Source organism: Chinchilla lanigera, unplaced genomic scaffold (genome assembly GCF_000276665.1).
Source record: "Chinchilla lanigera isolate Chin_1 unplaced genomic scaffold, ChiLan1.0 scaffold00013, whole genome shotgun sequence".
NCBI classification, from domain to species: Eukaryota; Metazoa; Chordata; class Mammalia; order Rodentia; family Chinchillidae; genus Chinchilla; species Chinchilla lanigera.
The window spans coordinates 26905736-26924884 of record NW_004955414.1 but is presented as its reverse complement, the minus strand read 5'-3'; the positions used below and the strand labels follow the sequence as shown (position 1 = coordinate 26924884).

The 19149-nt window shown below is 47.9% G+C and overlaps 1 protein-coding gene across 1 annotated transcript in view; it reads left to right on the top strand.

Annotated features, from left to right (window-relative positions):
- The window catches only part of Galnt18 (polypeptide N-acetylgalactosaminyltransferase 18), a 333981-nt gene that overhangs the window by 221152 nt on the left and 93680 nt on the right, over positions 1 to 19149 (top strand). The window contains exons 4-5 of the mRNA XM_005380289.2: positions 15706 to 15889; positions 17404 to 17601. Coding sequence (XP_005380346.1) covers positions 15706 to 15889; positions 17404 to 17601 — 382 coding nt within the window. The remainder of the gene's footprint in view (positions 1 to 15705; positions 15890 to 17403; positions 17602 to 19149) is intronic.

Sequence of the window (19149 nt, the reverse complement as noted above, 5' to 3'; positions counted from 1 at the left end):
GTTTTGAAGATTAAATAATGCCTATAATGTGTGGAACACTTCAATGTGGGAAACCTAGCAGTTATTTAATAAATGTTAATTTCTTCCTCTTCCTTTCCCATTGAGCGTTATTCTCCCAGGCCTGGGGTGTGTGAAGAAGGGAAGCTAAGGAGCTGTGCTTTCTCTCCAGCATCCCACACATTACACCATCGACCCCGTCAGAGGTCCCTGCTCACCCCTCATCTTCACTCTGCTGTCACAAAGCCCAATCAAGGGCAATTTGGAATCTCCTGTTTCATCTGTATAACCTTTTATGAATAGGAGCTCCTGAAGAGTCCTTCTGGCTCTCCTCTTTCTGAGTCCCTCTCCCCTTTTCTTTCTGCTTTGGGTCCTCACTGGGTATACACGCAGTTTCTGTTCCTAGGGCCTCCTGCCAAAACCTACAATCCATGAAATCACAGCCCTCGTTTCCCATCCACTCAAAAATCTGTTTGCTACACCGAGGCTCTGTGTGTACCTCCCCCGGCCACACATGGTAAGGAAGTGTGGGCATTTCCTGTGCAGTTTCCAACACTCCATCTCACCAGTCACTTCTTCATCGTTGATAGGAGTTGACAAGGCCAGAAGAGCAAGGATTTTTAAACATAACCTGCAGAGTGGTAGGAGAAGCATAAGTGGTCTTGGGACTCTGAAATAAGCAAAGGGGTATCTATGTATTTGTAGGTGCCTGGGATATGCATGCATTTTTTCCCCCATAGGACTGGGCTCATAGGTTTTATCTGATATTCAGAGCTCTCCAAGAGGCACAACGTATAAAGCATCTTTCCCCAGGCTATAGGAAACTGTAGCCCAGCCACTTGTCAAATGCCCTGCTTTGAAGGGAATAGAAACCTCCCTCTGGCACTTGGGCAGCCAAGACCTCCTTACGGGGCTGCCATCTGGGCCAGAAATACCCTCCCTCACTCTATCCGGCCAGAGCACCAGCTACAGATTGGAAATTCAGAGCCCTCCTCCTTGTTTTTCTCCTACTTTGGTTTCACCAAACACCTCCAGTCTTGTGTTATATAGTGCCAGACAGGAGTGGAGCCATTGTCCGCCCCAACAGCATTGAAGTCCCACATGCCTATCTTCATGACATCCATGAGATCTTCCATGCTCAGCCTCCAGCCTTGAGATCTCTTTGCTGATTACCTGCACTGTCCATGTTGCTGTGTACACTTCTGGGAAGTTTGGTTTTCAGCCCTCACCTCCACGGTTTATTCATCTGACTCCTGGGTCAGTCCCACACATAAATTCCTTCTTCATTATCCCCGCTGCTCTTCACGGTAACCAGTCCATGTACTCCTTCTCCCCCTGTTGATGGCTTCACTTAATCTCTCTGAAAACTCCCTCTGCCTGTCCTCTTGAATTGTTGCCCTTCTTGATCCAGCTTTATGGTTCCCAGGCCAGAATCAGCAAAGCCAAACCCTCCTGGAGAACACCACCCACCAGCCCAGCTGGGATCTTGCCTGCTCTTTGTTTTTTCAGAGGAAATGGAAAAAAAGCTGTTCTGCTATCTGAGTTCGTCAGTTTCCTGCCCAGATGTTAAAGACTTGGAACACTGGATTGTTCAGCCTTGCACAGATCAACATTTGCAGGGCATGAGTGAGTTGTGGCTGGATAGCAACCCCTTCCCAGCGACCTGCCAATGTTCCCACAGCAGTGCCCAACTTCTCTCCTTGTCCCACAGTGCTGGGAGTCTCTTCAGAGCAGGATGACACACATATCTGCTTATGACAATGAGTGGGCCTCGCAAAAGGCCTAGCACTTCTCTCCCATTTCCCAGTGTTTTAGAACCTCTTCTCCCTCATTCACACCAGATTTGGTTCCTTCACCCAGAATTGGTCCCATTTTTCCCATCAGTGGAGCCATCTGTGGTGAACTGACAACTGATGGTCAATTTGTAACACCTACTTGAACTGAACCAGTGTGGTGGTGGGTGTGGGAGGCCCACCTGAGGATTGTTGCCAACATCATAAAAATGAGAACTAGAGAGGTGCTATTAGAAGTGGAGAGGTGCTATTAGGTGCTATTAGGGATCTGTTGGTTCGCCTGGGTGCTGTTGGTTCTCCTGGAGGATCTTGTCATGCTGGCTTTCCTGATATGAACTTGGCTGTTCTCATCATCAAGGAGCTCAGGACCTTGTTCTTGCTGAGAATGGCTATGGTTCACTTTGGGGGAGCTCTGATCCTTACTTTGAGCATTGCTTCCTGGCTCCAGAGGGGAGGGTGGTGCACTGTTCAGTCTCCTGGAGAAGCTTGTTGTGCTGTTTTTACTGATACAAGCTTGGCTGTTCTCACCATTGGAGGAGCTTGGGACCTCTCTGTCACTGAGGATGGCTGAGGTACTTTTCGGGGGAGCTCTGGTCCTTACTTTGAGCATCGCTTCCTGGCTCCAGTACAGATCCGTCATACCCCTGGCACAGATTTTTTAGCTTCCATCACTGACCTTTGGGCCTCCCCAACACAAATCTATGAAACAGAATGCATGAAGCATTGTTATGAGTTCTAGGTCTCCACCTGGACTCATGCAGGACATTGCCATGGGATCCTGGCCCTCAGCTGGATTCTTTGGGTCTTTATTGTGTGGACAGGTTTTCTGCAGTCTTTTGAACTTGACTCTTTGGGTAACTATTATAAAATAATCCTGTATATTATGTGTCCTGTATGAACTTGTTTCCCTTGCAGACCCTGAGTACAGCACCTCCTGATGTCCTTTCTGCTGCTCCTCCCTGCCTCCTTCCTCCCCTGTCTTTTTTCTTCCCTCTGCATGGTGATACCCTCTTACAATGTTTAGGTTCATTCCCTTTCCCCTCAGGTGTGATGACCACATGTCCTGGCCACACATCCCACTAAAGCTTCCTAAAGTTGCCTCCTCACTTTCTTTGCACTCTCTGGGTCTCAAGTTTCCCCATGTCATGAGGTCATTGTGAAGACTGAAGGAGCCAGTATGGATCAAGCACCTGGCCCAGACTCTGCCAAACACCACACCAAGACAGGCTCATTCCTGCATGTTCTTTCCTTCCTTCTGCTTCCCCTGGGACTACGGCCTCTGCTTCTAGTTAGCCCCACTCATTTCACTGTGAATCACCAGGCTTTTACCTCTAGCTCCCTCAGGCAGCCAGCTTTGCAGTTCTGCCCTAGAGACATGGGGACCCCAGCCATATCCAGCACTCTGTGGAACCTAAGCAGGCTCAGGTTAATAGGCAGGGACGATGGGGCTAGTGTGGTCCTGTGTCCTCCACACTTCTGCTTAATGGGTGATTCAGGAAAGATGACAAGAAGCCTGCTTTCTGCAGCTGGAGACCCTGATTCTCTGCGCCATGTCCTCTTCCAACCAGATCTCTGGGTACTGTGTCTGATCCTGCTCCAGGGCCAGGCTGGCCTTGCGCTTGAGTGATCTGTGAGTTGTTTCTGTCAGACCTGGCTGGTCTTACTCATTATGCTTATAGGAGGTGAAGACCTCATCACAGTGGCAGGATGTGGTCAGGAGGTGCTTCAAGAACCCTGGCAGGGCACCAGGGCCAGCCCGTCCCTGTCTAGCTGCTGTCTTAGGCAGCAGTGCCACACTCTTCTTAGCAGCTTGGTGTAGTCTTGATCAAGGATTGGAGCTCAGTGAGGAACCCAGGCCTTGTGCCATTTAGGGGTAGAAAAAAGTAAAACCCAAACCTTCTATTGTTGGGATTCTGGAATGGGGCAGTTCCTTCTGCTGCTATGGTAGATTTTTAAGTTATCAAATTGATGAAAAGTCCTTCCTGATGTTTCAGCTTGTCTCTCAGAGTCCTTTCTGTGAAGAATCTAAATAAATCTTCCTTGAGACCTCCTGGTATTTCTTGGCCCATTTTAAGGATTCTTTGTAATCACTCCACCACTTACTGACCCAACCTCCTTGTCCCTCAATCTATCCCTCATGCTCAGCCGGAGCCCTCACGTGGTGGCGCCTCTTACCACTTCTCAAACGTGTTCACGCACACCCTTCCCACCCGGCCTTTATGCATTCTGTGCTTTTCTACCTGACATGGTTTTTTATGCTTTCTCAATCTCTCTAGCAAAACTCCCTCATTTACCCCCTTAAGACAAATTCCAGTCATTCTGTAAAGCCTCCCTGAGCCCTCTGTAGAGGTTATCCCTTCCTGCACTACATTTTCACAGCACCTTGTGACAACCACTTTGAGAACATATTTCCGCACACTAACATTATCGGTTTAATTATTTCCTCCCACTAAACTGTGAGCATCTTTAGAGGAGGACTCTGACTTACTTCACATCCTCAGCATTTAGCGCCAGGCCTGCAGCAGGCTGAGTGCTTGGTAAACATCTGCCATTTGAACACAAGAGTGAAAGGAACGCAAAGGGGATGTGAAGTGAGAGGGAGCAATATTTCCAATATTTGGGGGCATGTCTATCAGGGAAGTAATACTTCTTGGGTTTTCTAAAGCAAATCTCCCAAGAGGGATAAGATGATGTATGTTCCTGAAATATAAGTGTCTAGAGAAAATCAGTGAGGCTGAAAGGCCTGGCAGAAAGATGTGCTGGCAGTGTACTGGCTGCAAAGGTTGCAGGCTTCACAGGGCAGCTTCTCATGAGGGCATTCATCCCACCTAGCTGGGTGACCGGCCGTCAGTGGCTAAGCCTGCACCGGCCGCCTTTGTCTGGCATTCTGATAGCACCTCGAGGGCCCAGACTCTGTCTCTGGCTACCTCAGAGGAAGAGCGAAGCATGCAGAGAGGGCCAAGAAGCTCATACTTGCAGTTCAGGTTCAGATGCTGGCAAAGGTATCTTCTGAGCATGGACTGTAACCTCAAACAGATAAACAAAAAGTGCATCCCAAGTGCTTTTTTCTATAGTTGGGATTCAGTGTTGACCTAACTAGGTTCAAGCAATTAGTAAATTTCACCAAGCAGCTCTGTGGCCAGGAGCCCAAGCCTGGATTTAAGCCTCCACCAGGACCTAGAGCGCTGAAAGGCTTTGCACTGGAGGCAGTACGGAGACCCTGACTCCAGGTCTGCCCATGCCCTGGCTCAGGCTGGGAGGGAACGGGTGGGAAGCTCCATGATACCTGCTCAATGCAGGACTGCTCAGCCAACAAGAGAACTCTCCCAGGAGTGAGTATGCCACATCTACCAGACCCCATGAGAAGTCCATGTCCTAGACTAGATGGTGGTGCTAGACTTGGAGGTGTATAGATGGGATTTGGATCAGTGTGGTGATACTGGGGAAGTAGAGTCTGTTTTCTTAACTATAAAGTGAGGATTCTAATATCACCTTCTTTATGTGCCTGGGTGAGGACGTAAAGAGCTGAGTCATTTTGGTGAGTCTCAGCATCTCCCAGACACTATGGTTGACACAATGCGGGTGTGGGCTGAGGGTGTGTGACTTGCTGGGCTCCACCTGGTGCCAGGAAAGTAATAGATGCAGCGGCAATCCCAGTGTGCAGTAGGAGGGCACCTGAGAAAGGCGACAGCTTCTGTTGTTACTTCACTGACCCTCAAGGGGAGCAAGCATGTACCGTCCTAGCAATGGGCAGAAGAGGCCTCCAGGAGGAAGATGGGAAGTGCTGGCCCCTGGGACAGGCAGTGAGCTTTACCATGGTTAGCCGGGTGACCTGGGAAGAATCAGTGAGTGTTGACCCTCAGTTTCCTTCTATTAAACCTAGCTCAGCATCTTTCCATAAAGAAACGAAAACAGAAGGGCTGCGAGCAGAATGCTTGGGTTGTGCCTCACCACCTGCCCCTTCTCGGATGCTTCTGTCTGAGAATAGATTGCCTGCCAGGAGGTGCCCTGTGAGCCAAGGAAAAGGACATCACACCATCGTGTCTGCTGAGCACTTTGCTCACTCTGGGTGTAAATCAGTGTGTAAAGCCACGGGGACCCCTGCGCTGTGAGTCAGCCAGGCCGAGGACACTGATCACAGCCTGTAAGAGCCTAACTCTTTCCCCTGAGGGTGCTAGAAGTTGCAGTGGTGAGCCTGGGGCTCAGGGCCTGAAGTTGCTCCTCATTAGTGGCCTAGAGCCTGTATTTCAAGCCCCCTGTGTCTGTGCTCCAGGGAGAAAGCAGTCCCCTCTCTCTTTTCAGCCTTCCTCCCAGTAGAGACAGCTGCAGATGAGAGACTTCCTAAAGATTCTGAGTTGGGTCAGGTGAAGCAAGAAGAGGGGACATAGGCCGGGGATATAGCTCAGCAGCACAGTGCCTGCCTAGCAAGCCCAAGATCCTGAGTTCAATTCCCGGTTCCACCAGAAAAAAAAGAAAAAAAGAGGAAACATTTAGTGCAAAGGCACTGAGGCACAAGTATCCTTGGTATGTGTAGGACCATGAGCACAGAGTCTTTCAGAGAAGGCTGGGGTAAGCAGGGACCAGGACCTTTGACTTGTAAGCCACAAACAATGGCAGAATCTGGGGGTGAGGCACAAGGGGTACACAGCATGCAGCCATTCATCTGGCATTTACAGATGCTTAGACTGAGGATCTCAGAATTATGAGAGTTAGTGTCTGTGTTGGTATCTGATAGTCAAAGACTAGGAATCTCAGAATCTTCAAGTTTTGGACTCAGTCATAAACGGTTGACCTCTCAGTTATGAGATTTTAGGTTCAAGTTTCTGAGCTGGGCAGCCCTCTAAACTCTGCAAGCCTTGTATAAAAATAGAAGTCAGCACCAAATTCAAGTTGGCCTCTGGCTTAACCTCAAAGGGTCACTGAACATTTGCAAGGGTAGGAGGGCCCAGATCTCCTCAAATCCCCTTTGCATTCTGGGACACCCACTTAGCTGCTCCCTGCCTGGGTGTAACCTGCTGTCAGAAGCTGTGTGCCAGCATCACCAGGCTCTGAGTTCTAGCTCTGCGTTCTGGCCATGTACACCGGTGGCTCACGGAGAAGGCCCTGCTCGGTGCTGGTGAGCTGGCAGAGCCTGGGCTGGAGCAGTGTCTGCTTCTTCCTGAACACGGCTGGCATCAATCACCTATCAGGGCAGTGTTAGTAAATCCTGTGGTTTCTCCTGAAAACCCCAGGAGGAGCAGAAGTCACTTATGTCCTTTAAGTAATTTCTCAGTGTCTGGGCCATTGCCCCACCTTGGCGTGATGGGGTTTTCTCCTGTGAGCCCCAGGGAGTGCACAGGTGAGCTGGCCCTCCTCCAAGTCATTAAATCAGTGAAGACAACTGATTTCTATCAGTCCATTATTCTGGTTTTCATTTGTTGAATCACTCAGTGTGAATAAGTAGAGGGCCACCGAGCCCTGGCTCCAGGAAGAGCCGCAGGTAAGGCTTGAGACGTGTGGCTCCCTGAGAAGGCTATGGCAGACAGAAAAGGAGCAGTCCTTGGAGTCCGGAAGATCTGGGGAATCCTTGATCCTCCCTTCCTTGCTGTAGCAGTCTGACTATGGTACTTGGTGTATCTGATCCTTGATCCTTTTCTCCTTTGTCATTTGAAGACAATAACAATCTCTGAGCCACTGCCTGGATTTGCTTCTAATTCTGTGATAGTGAGTAGTGCTCAGAGGATTGATTAGTCTGTGGAACGGGGAAAATAGCACTCCCTTCCCTGAGTAGTATTAGCATTGTTTAAGGTTTTGAGTGAGTAATATAGGAAGTAGGTTTAGTACTTGATACAAGGCAGCAGCACTAAGTAAATGAGCATTAGCTGTGAATGTCGTTTGCAGGATGGTAGTGGGGAGAGAATCTTGCAGTGTGTGGCACTTCATATGTACATCATATGTCATTGCTGAATGAATGGAGAGAGGGTGGGATGGATTGATGTAAAGTGCTGAGCACAGTGCCCATTACATGGAAAGTGGGGACCTGCCCACAGACCTTCCCTGGGCATTAAATCTGTGCTGGGGTGTCTCAGATCATCATAAGCTGATAGATCTTGCACGCTTTCCAACATTGCACAGGTCTTCCCAGTTCAGTCAGTGGCACCAGGTCAGCAGCCGGAAACTGGAAGTGGTGAGAGCATGTGAACCATAGACATGGGCAAATGTTAGAAAGCAAGGGTGTGTATGTGTGAGAGAGAGAGAGAGAAAGAGAGAGAGAGAGAGAGAGAGAGAGAGAGAGAGAGAGAGAGAGATGGTGTTTTAATTAGACACAGAGAGATAGACAGACACAGAGAGAGACACAGACTTTGACTAGACCCCATTACGTTGTTCCTAACTGCCAAGGATCATTCTCACATCCTTTGTCCCAATCATCCTCAGAAATCACCATCTTGTTGTAAGAATAAGCCATTCTGTAACAGAGGAGGTATCAGTGAGTACTGAGGACTTGGCTTTGGGGGCCCCACTAAGTTTGGGATACCTGATCATAGTAGGCTTTGGTGGTCATAATGCCCACTGAGATACTAAAAAAAAAGACCAAGAAACACATGGCAGAGGTATACAGTGGTATTTCTGGGACTTTATATAACTTAATGAGAATGAATTAATGCAGAAAGACTGTGACACTGAGTGCCTGGATCTTGTAGCCACACTTCATAACCATTTGCAGGGCTCCTTGACAGAGCCTTCCCCTAAATCCTTACCGTAAATGGCCAGGTCAGACCTTTTGAGCAAGGGGAACTATTTAAAACCACTCCAGATCTCCTGCAGCATCAATTGACTTTGAAGAAGTGCGGCTATTAAAGAAGCTGGACAGAAGTGCAGTGTTAAGTGTAGCAGACAGAAGGATGAACCCAAGGAAGGCATTTGTGAACTGCCTAGGGTTTGAGCTTATCTGGAGTGATCTTACAGAGAGAGGGAGGCACCAATCAAGGCTGCCCCAGGGCTTGGACTCAGGCTGCTGTGTTCTGGGATCCCAGCTGCCCTCTGCCATCAGCACAGCCCCTTGGGTCTACAGCTTCCCTCTAGATAATCATGGAGGGTGGGACAAGTGGCATCTCTCATCTGTCTTCTTTAGCTGCCCATGTGCTGTGAATGATCATCTAGGTTTGACAACTATTACATCTTTAGGAATAATCTCTTTTAAAGTGTGTTGACGTAGTATTTGTGTTTCAATGGCCCTAAATGGCTTTAGAGGAAAGACGGTTAATCTTCTGATCTGAGGAAGTCCAGCTACTGTTCAGTCTTAAAGGAATAAACAGAAACATGCTGTGCTTTTAATCTTTAAATTAGTGCTATTGGAAAGTAGCAACTATTAGCACTTCTCAGTGGGGGTGGGTGAGGTGTTCATCATCCTCTCCCAGGCAGCTAGAAGGAGGGATGATCAACATTTAATCCAGGCTGGGCTTTGGGAACAGCATTGAGCTGGGGAGGTGAAGTGACCAATGGAGGATAAAAAGCAGTGGCCTATGCATGAGGCATCTAGGGAACTACAGAGGATAATCAAAAACATCTTAGGGAACAGACCCAAAGATAACTATCATAGTTTGGATCTTCAGTGTCCCCAAAGATCCATATACTAAAGGCTTGATCACCAGCCTGTGACAGTGTCGGGAGGTGCTGGACTCTTTAGCAGGTGGGGCCTAGTGGAAGGAAGTTGGATCACAGGGGACAAACGCTTAAAAAGGATATTGGAATTCTGGCCCACCCCACTCCCTTTGCTTCCCAGCTGCCATGAGGTGAGTAGCTTTGCTTCACCAGGCCATGGTGTTCTACTTTGCCATTGACTCACAATGGACTGAGTTAACCATGGACTGAAGTCTCTGAAGCCATGAGCCAAAATTACCTTTATGCCTTTAGGTGAATTTTCTCAGGTATTTTGTCACAGCAACAGAAAGCTTTCTAACATAATGGCCATGTAAAGAAATGAAAAGCAGCTAGAAAGTAAAGGATTTGCAAGAAAATGGAATCAAAGGATTTGGGATAATGATAAGAAAAACCATCTGGGCAGATAGTGGGGAAGCTTTATCAGAGTGAGTCTTATTCTTTCTCTTAAGGGCTGAAACCATGCATATTCCAGAGAGGACTCCTTTTTCCACTCATTGCAACCAAGCTTGGCTTCCTATCAGAATATAATAGGGAGTTTGTGTAAAATTCACATTCTCTTGTTCCACCCAAGATCTACCAAATCCCACTCTCCATGAGGTAATACCTAAGAACCTGTGTTTTTAATGAGCTAGTTCCTATACAGGTGAGCTTTTGGTATCCCAAAAGGGAAGAGTATGGACTCTAGAGACAGAATCCTTGGACTTAAATCCTGTCTTCACCACTTACTGAATGAGGCACATTGTGTGCCTTTATTTCCTTGTGTTCAAACTGAAATGATGATCACAGTAGCTATAGCACAGGGTTGTTGAAAGGATTAGCTGAGATAATATACAATACAATGTGTTTAGACTACTCCAGTACATCATACTGTCTTAGTTTGGTTCTTCCAGAAGCAGAGCCTGAGGCAGGACTTAGGAGCAAGTCACTTATCTGGTGGATGACCCCAGGAAACAGTAGTGAGCCCATGAAGCCATGAGGAAGCAGAAAGAAAGCTGATTACCATGGGCATCAATGGCTCTATGTTCCTGAGAATTGCCTCCACCAGGAGACTTGCAGAATCTGCCCCAGCCTCCTTCCAGCTGAGGCCTGAGGAAGCTGGATGCCTTTGTTGCCTAGGCAGCTTAAACAACAGACAGAGCCTCACAGTGCTGGAGGCTGGGAGTCTAGAATCAAGATAGCAGGACTGTGCGGCAGAATCTGCTCCCCAACCCCTCCTACTTATGGTGTTTGCTGCCATCTGCATTCCTTGGTGTATTGGAAGCATCACCCCAACTTCAGCCTTCATCTTTACATGGTGTCCTCTCTCTGTGCATATCAGTATCCAGCTCTCCCTTGTAGGTGGAACACTAGTTATTTTGGAGCATCCCACCACTGCCTCACACATCTCATGTTGACTAATTAGGTCTACAAATATTTCCAGTAGATAACATTCTGTAATATTGGAATTAGGAGTTCCACATATGTATTTTGGAGGATGAAATTCGACCCTGGCACAGGGTGTTCTCCCACCAACTTCTACCCCTAATTGATGGAGGATTATTCCTGTAGATGAGGATGCCATGTACTTCCTATTTGCTCTCCCTCTTCTACAACATGTTTTTCTAAACATCTAGAAGAAAATTTCCCTGAGGACTGTGTCATAGTCAGTTGGGCCACTGTAGCAGAATACTGTAGGCTGGGTGGCTTATAACCAACAGACACACTCGTTTCTCACCGTTCTGGAGCCAGAAATCTGAGATCAAGGTGTTAGCATGGGTGGGCTCTGGTGAGGGCCCTCTTCTAGGTTGCAGATGATCCATTTCTTCTTGAATCCTCACATGGTGAAAAGAGGGCCCTTTCTCTGGGATCCTTCTATACGAGTCTTAATCCTATTTATGAAGACCTCCACGGCTTGAAGGTGTCCTCCAAAATTCAGATGTGGCTAATGTGATAGCACAAGAACCAGGCCTTTCAGAGGGGATGAGGCCATGAGGGTTGCTCTCTTGTGAATGGGATCAAGGCCCTTAGAAAGGAGGACTCACACAGTATTCAATCAGCCTGCCCTTTCATTTCCTGCCAGGAGAGGACAGCAGCAAGAAGGTCCTCACCAGTCTCCAGATGCTGGCACCTTGATCTTGGCCTCCCCAGACTCTAGAATTACATGGACACACATCTCCGTTGTTTAGAAATTACCCAGTGTGTGTGATCTGTTACAGCAGCACAAATAAGACTGAGTCCTAATTATCTCCCAGAGGCCCTGCCCCCTGATGCTCACAGTGGAGGTTAGGATAGCAGCACATGAAGTTAGGGGGACACAAACACTTGGGTCTTGTTTACAGTTATAGCCACAGCTGCTGATCAGTACCTGGTACACGGTAACAGCTCAGTGTTTATAACTCAATGAACGAACAAAGGAACAAGTGCGTAGCTTTCTTCTTCACTCCATCAAGGAAAGGCAAACTGCTGGTCTGGCTTTCCACAGTGAGGCTGGGCAGGGTGCTTTGCAAAATGCAGCTGCCTTCCAAAACACAGAGCCCCCTCAGGCACCAACTCCTAATCCTTTAGTTTCCTTTATACGGGAAATCAGCGTCTCATTAAGTGTTTAAATCAGATTAAGAGCACGCCTGCCAACCCCTCCTGTTTAGCTTGATGCTGCTCCCTTGGGCAGTGGAGCTACTGCTTCACAGAGGAGCAGTACAGGGCTTGGCTGTGGGGGGAAGGGCTCTATGTTCCTCAAGCCCCACCCTGCGTTCAGCTGGCTCCAGGGGTCCTCTGACTTATGGATGTGGAGCATGGCCTGCGCCCTACTGAGGGGCAAGTTGTCTCAGCATTACTGCTTCTGGGAGCACCGCCTTGCAGAGGTCTCTCAGTGTCAGCAGAGCAGGGATTTGTGGGCAGCAGGAGAGGCCTGGAGGAGCTCCAGGAGCAGGAGGACACTAGGCCCCATGCAGGGTGCAAATTGTGTTTCTTTGTCGACACTGCCTGTCACAGCTCCTTCTTGACGCTAAATCTGGCACAATCACAAAGAGCAGACTCCGTACCTCCTCTTTTCTCATCACACTGAAACAGCCAGGCTGAAGCTCCCCCTCTTGCCACCATTTTGCTTCTGTCCTGCCCTTCCGTGACACTTTTATTAAACATTATTTATATAAGAATAATTAAAGGCAGCTTACATAGGGCAAAAAAGTAGAAGACAATTAGTCATTTAAATCAGACGTTGAAAATCAAACGCTTAGCATAGGGGGACAATGGCTCAGTCTTTGCAAAGTATCTTTGCCCAATTAGGTTTTCATATTTTCCTTCAACCTTCAACAATGTCTATTGAATGCTTATGATTAGTCTTTACATTTGTCTTTGAGCTTCCTTACAGCTTTAGCAAGAAGATAACTATGACCAGTTATGTGCTTATGATATAGGAAAAAAGACAAGGTCTTTACTTTTGGAGGTAATGCCAAGAGGTATTTTAAATATACAGGATATATATATATATATATATCAGGCAGTGTCTTGGAAAATAGGTTTTCTGCAAATGCAGAAATACTTTTGAGACAGATCTTCCTAATTTTGGCAATTTATAAAGGTTGAAGGAAAATATGAAAACCTAATTGGGCAAAGATACTTTGCAAAGACTGAGCCAACATCTCTCTGTCTCTGTCTGTCTCTGTCTCTGTCTCTGTCTCTGTCTCTGTCTCTCTCTCTCTCTCTCTCTCTCTCTCTCTCTCTAGCAATTATTGTTCAGAACTAAGGGAATCCCTCTTCTAATCAAGTAGCACATAAGTGTAGCTGACTAGCAACAGGCTTTCCCACGTGCTGGCCAACTGAAACCTTGATTCTAGGTCATTGTTAACAGAGGCCAGAGGTACAAAGAGTAGCGACTTTACAAGCAGCTAAACCTTTCATATCTTGCTTCAAAGTTGGCTCTTCTGTGTACAACTTAATTTGCTGTGCACCAGCCTTTTTTTAACCCCAGCGTCATATCAGAACCACAGACAAAGTTGTGTATAACAACCCATACCAGAAGTTAGTAGCTTGGAATGGTAGCCATTCGTGGTGGTAGAATCCTGCAGTAGAGGTTGAGATCTCTGAGCAGCTCATCCACTAGTCTCCATTCTATGTGGTGTCGTGGTATCAGCAGGGCTCTCCTAGGTATCTGTTCATGTTCTAAATCAGTGGCAACTCCTGGGTCTCACATCTTCAAGGAGGCTGGCTCAGGCTTCCCTGCTTGGGGCAGCCAGCAAGTGGAGGCAAAAAGTGCCAAGCATCCAAGGCCTGGAGCTTGCACAGCACCCCTCCTGCTGCATCCTGTGGGACACAGGTCCAGCCAGACTCAGTGTGCGAGGTGGCCACCCAAGGATGAGGATTCAGGGAGGGCCACTTGCTCTCACTGATACTTTGGAAACAGTGACCCCTCTCCCAGTGGGCAGCAATCTCACATGAAGGGTGAGGAGGGAGAAGGGAGGCAGGTGTGGTCTCCTGGGGTGGGGAGGGAAGGGCTCTTTGTCAGGGGCATTTGGCGCTAGCCTAGTCCTTGCTCCAAGCTCTGTGCACTTGCCACTCCACTGCCACTAGCAAGAGCCCAACTACCAGGCTCTACCCACTCTATTTAGAATTTCAAGGTGAATATAAGAGGGATAAATCTTTGAAGTGATGAAGCAGTCAGTGCCTTGGGAAGCCTCCTGGTGACCATGCTTGAAGATTTGGGCACACAGAGCGTGTTGAGTTGTGTGGTTTTCCAGCCCAGATTCTTGTGAGACAGTGGCTACTGGAGACAAGTTCATTTTCATACAGGCTGATGTGAGACACATAGCATACCCAGAAGTCAGCCGAGTTTTCTCCCGGCTGGAATGAGGACACCTGGCCTTACATAGGACAAAGTTCACATTGTTTAAAAGGATGACTTGAATGACAACAAAGGCCATACGTTCATCACTTTGCAGAAGCTGGAGATCTGAAAGGGTTAGATAACAAAGACGCTGACTGACAGAATGAGGGGATAAGAACATTTTGACAACCAGAAGAATGAAGTGAATTTTTTCAAAGAGTGAGCTCAATAAGAATGAATGTCAGAGCCTACGTTTCGGCTCACAGAGTGCACATGTACACGTACACACACATGTGCCCACATACATGTGCATCCATGAACACATGGGAAGAAGGCCTGACTTAGTGACACCATGTAAAAGGAACTTGTATATGTTTCCAGCAAGCTTCATGTGAGTGAAAAGAAAGCAGAATTGAAGGGGCCTTAGACTGTATTGGTAACAGTATAGATTCTAGACTAAGGAGATTCCTCTCTTCTGTGTAGCACAGTTTACATCAAATGTATTAAGCTGACTGCTGGGTACATAACTTTAAAGCCTTCAAGAAAAACTAACATTCAGAGAGAAGGTTATGTTGATAAAAGAATTTGAAATCATGAATTACAAGAAGATATAAGGTAACTAAAGATGCTTGACCTAGAGACGCCCTTAAGAAGGACTTACAGAGGGTCCTCAACTCTAAACGGTGATTATGTAGAAGAGGTACAGTCCACCTGATTAATGAATGGAAGCCAGGAGTCCTGGCCTTTGAAGATCAGAAGAAGTAAGAACATGGAGTCATTGAATTGCCCAATTAATACCAGACTTGAACCGAGCATGGTGCCATATACCTGTAGTCCCAACATTTTAGGAGGCTGAGGCACGAGAGTTGTACATTCGAGACCAGCCTGGCAGGGCAACGTAGTGACTTAGAGAGACCCTGTCTTATGTAGCTCACCTGGGTTATATCCCTAGTAACACACACACACACACACACACACACACACACACACACACACACACTGGACTTCAGCGTATTCCTTATGGTCTCTTGAGGTAGAAGATTGAGTCATTGCTTCAAAACCACTTTTAAAATTCTGCCCAACCAACCATGAGGTGTCCTAGACCCTCATCCAAGCTGCCATGATGAACATGGCCACCGTGCTGTCACATGCTGAGGATCCAGGGCTGCTGCTGAGGGCCCTGGCAGGTGAGATAGAGCCGAGGCACCATGAGCTGATCCAGGCTCAGTGACACAGGCAGCAGCCCGGTAGCACCTGCTCCTTCCATCCACCTGCTAGAAAGATGAAGGTTATTTTCCTCTTTGTTTTTTCATCTTGAAGCTTTGCTCTGCGGGCTTCCTGGGAACCCAAGAAGACCCAGGGAGTGGGGTGGGTTCTCTAGCCTCTCTTGTGGGGTCAGCTATGTAACAATGGTGATTACCCCCTCTGCCCCCTGCCCCTCTCTGTGCTGAGGCTGCATCTTCTCCCTGACAGAGGAGCTGAAGGAGAAGCTGACAGAGTACGTGGACAAGGTGAACAGCCAGAAGCCGGGCTTCATCAAAGTCGTGCGCCACAGCAAGCAGGAAGGCCTCATTCGCTCCAGGGTCAGTGGCTGGCGGGCTGCCACTGCCCCTGTGGTGGCACTCTTCGATGCCCACGTGGAGTTCAACGTGGGCTGGTAAGTGCCGGGGGAGAGGGGCAGGAGGGGTTCCACTGAGGTCCAGGGGCTTTGGCTTGGGGGCATAAAGCATGTTATGAGAGAATTCCAGGGACAGGTGAGATGTGGGAATGAGTGACCCAAACAACAGGACTGGAGAGCTGGAGGTCGACAGATCAGCGCAGAGCACCTAAGGTGTGTTACATAGGGCACATGGTCTTCCGGGAGGTGAGACCAGGAGTTGGTGTACACGCTAACGCCAAAGCAGAGAGATTCTACAAGCTAAGGACAGAGTTCCAACGGCCGGGAAGGCAGAGCAGGGACAGATGCGATGCAAGTATCTCACCTTGTGCAGTGGTGACTTGATCTTGCCTGGACTCATGGAAATGCCAGGCCAGAGGTAGCACGTAATCTCAGATTCTCCCTACTAGAGAAGCGAGTCTCAAAGCAAATCCTTTCTTCTCTGGTTAGGGCTGCTAGGGCTGAGTGGGGCAAATGAACTGACAGAGGCCTCCGTGGCTGCCATTGAGAAGTAATAAGGCACGTGACAATGATGTCTCTGCAAGCCCAGGGTATAGTGCCACCCGCTGTGTGTCGCTTTGCCTGGTCATGAGAGACACAGGTGCTGGGGATGACTGTGCAGCCGAGACAAGTAGCTCCCCACCCACTTTTTCCCATGTGTCTCATGGCCATGGGCTCTGCTTGCTCCTAGTTCCATGGTGCCAGCCTCTGCCTCCAGGGAGCTGGGTGAGGAGGGCACTTTATTTTTTGTTTTTTGTTTTTTTTTCTTGTACTGGGAGAGGAGGGCACTTTGGCGGTAAGAGTTGCAGGGTGTGCACATGGCCAGAGCTGGATTCCAGCATAACCGGCCCAAATTAAGTCAGCAACACAGCCATTTTTTATAGCTGAAGTCCCTGCTTGCCATTTGTGACTATTTAAAAGGCATTTTCACTGGATTAATGGCCAGGATAGGAGAGGGACACTTATTATTTCAAGCTGATTTGAATAAACAATTATGCAGCAAATGTATTATTAATGAAAAGTTTCTCATTCCTGTCTGTAAACACATTACTCCCATGGCGCCCAAAGGGACCTCCTGGCTCCCCGGGGAGCCCTGGAGGTACCTTGTCACCTTAGATATTTGGGAATGCACTCTGCCAGCATGCTCTGTCTCCTCCAGCTTGATACACTGAATTTTAGCAAAATCAGATCCTAGGTTGAAAGCCTCCTCTGGAGCTTCAAATCTCTTCCTTCGGTTTTTTCTTCCTTATATGTTGATTTTTGTTGTATAAGGAGAAAGAACGAGCAGACAGGCTTGACCAGGGTCGCTTAGCACAGCTCTGGATGTGCTGAAGGAGTGGCCAGGTTGCCTGCCAACCCAGAAGTCCTCAAGATGTGAGAGGCTGTGACCCCCTCATTGGCAATGACCGGGTGCTCTTTCCTCCTTCTGCTAGACATGGAGCTTCGGGAGATGCTAACCTGGTTGCTGTCCACCTTGGAAGCAGTCAACCCCTCTCTCCTTCCCTCCTGCACAGGGCTGAACCCGTACTCACCCGCATAAAGGAGAACCGGAAGCGGATCATCTCACCATCCTTTGATAACATTAAATATGACAACTTTGAGATAGAAGAGTACCCGCTGGCCGCACAGGGCTTTGACTGGGAGCTGTGGTGCCGCTACTTAAATCCCCCCAAGGCCTGGTGGAAGCTGGAGAACTCCACTGCCCCAATCAGGTACAGCATCCTTGCCTTTGGGTCTCTCAGCCTTGGCCTCCACACAGGGTTCCCCTCCTTGCCCAGAACCTATTCTCCAAACTCCAGGGATAGCAGGGTGGAGGAAAGGAAGGAAGGAATTCAGTATGATCTTCAGTCACTGTCCCAGCCTCCAGACACGCTTTGTGAAGGAGTCAGCATGGCACCCAGAATCCACTCACAGCCTCAGAGTTCCTCATTTGGACACATCATTCAGGAAAGCCTGCTGGTGTCAGCTGTAAGATTTGGTTCCCAACCCCAGAAGCCTGGATTCTGGTGAAGACAGACAAAATAATTCGAATGGAAAAATTACCTTACCATGCAGGTGGAGTGGATGGCAAGCAGAAAAATGGAAAATTCATTGCACCTTAGCATCTGAGCTTGTTTGTAGGAGGAGATGATAGGGTTGGGAATGGACACCCATTGTGAAATTCATGGTCATGGAGCAGATTCAAAGGGACTGGAAGGAGGAATGTAAGCCAGAAGCACCAAGTAATGAGGTAGAGAGATGGAGAGGCCAGGCCAGACCCACAGAACTTGTGTTCCTTGATGCTGTTCCAGTTTTATCCTGTAGGAATCAAACAGAAGTGGCATCAAACTGCATTTCAAAGATCTCAAGTCCTCCTGTGTTTTCTGCTGCCTTCCTGGACCCCTCAATTATTCCCCGGTGCAGCCTCTGCTTTTATAGGTCAGGACTCCTGCATAGCTGTCCCCACCAGCCTTATTTTTGTCTGTGTTGATGACAGGTGGGTGCCTGTGCTCCTTGACTGTTAAACACACAGGCAGCACCGGAAGATGTCCTAGGAGGCAGTTCCTGGAATGCAAGAGGAGATTAAAATTGATGTTGCTTTGTGTTACATAAGAAAGATTATGAAAAATGTAACTGAAAGTAGGTGATTATTACCTAAGATCACATTTTTCCTTGCCAGAAGTAAAAAGATATTCATGTTTAAGCCAGAATGGAAGAGAACTTGCTTAACTTTCCTGTGGTTACCTCTGCTGTTTGGTTTGCTGTAACAAAATACCCAAGGCTGTATAATTTATTTAAAAAGAAAAAATGTTTATTTAGCTCAGAGTAATAGAAGGTGAAAGTTCAACACTGAGTGACCTCCCTGGTCAGCTGCTAACAGAGGCCTTCTGAATGCATTATAACAAGGCAGATGGCATCTCATGGCAGGAGCAAGAGAGAAAACAGCCACATGTAGAAAGGGTCAAGTTTCAAGTGCCTTGCTTTATGACCACCTGCTCTCTCAAGAACTAATCTGATCCTGCCAGAACTGCATTAATCTCTTCTGGGTGTGGTGCCCCATGACCTACTCACCTTCTACTAGGCCTTACCTCTAAAAATCTAGCACCTCTGAATGCTGTTACACTGAGAACCAAGCCTTCAGCTCATGAACCTTTGTGTGGCACATATCCATACCATAACAGTTACCTTGTCTGTGAGGTCTATGCTGCACTTTTGTGTTATTGAATATTTGCTGGGAGCCTCCTATAAACAAGGGCCTTTGACACACATAGTCTCATTGG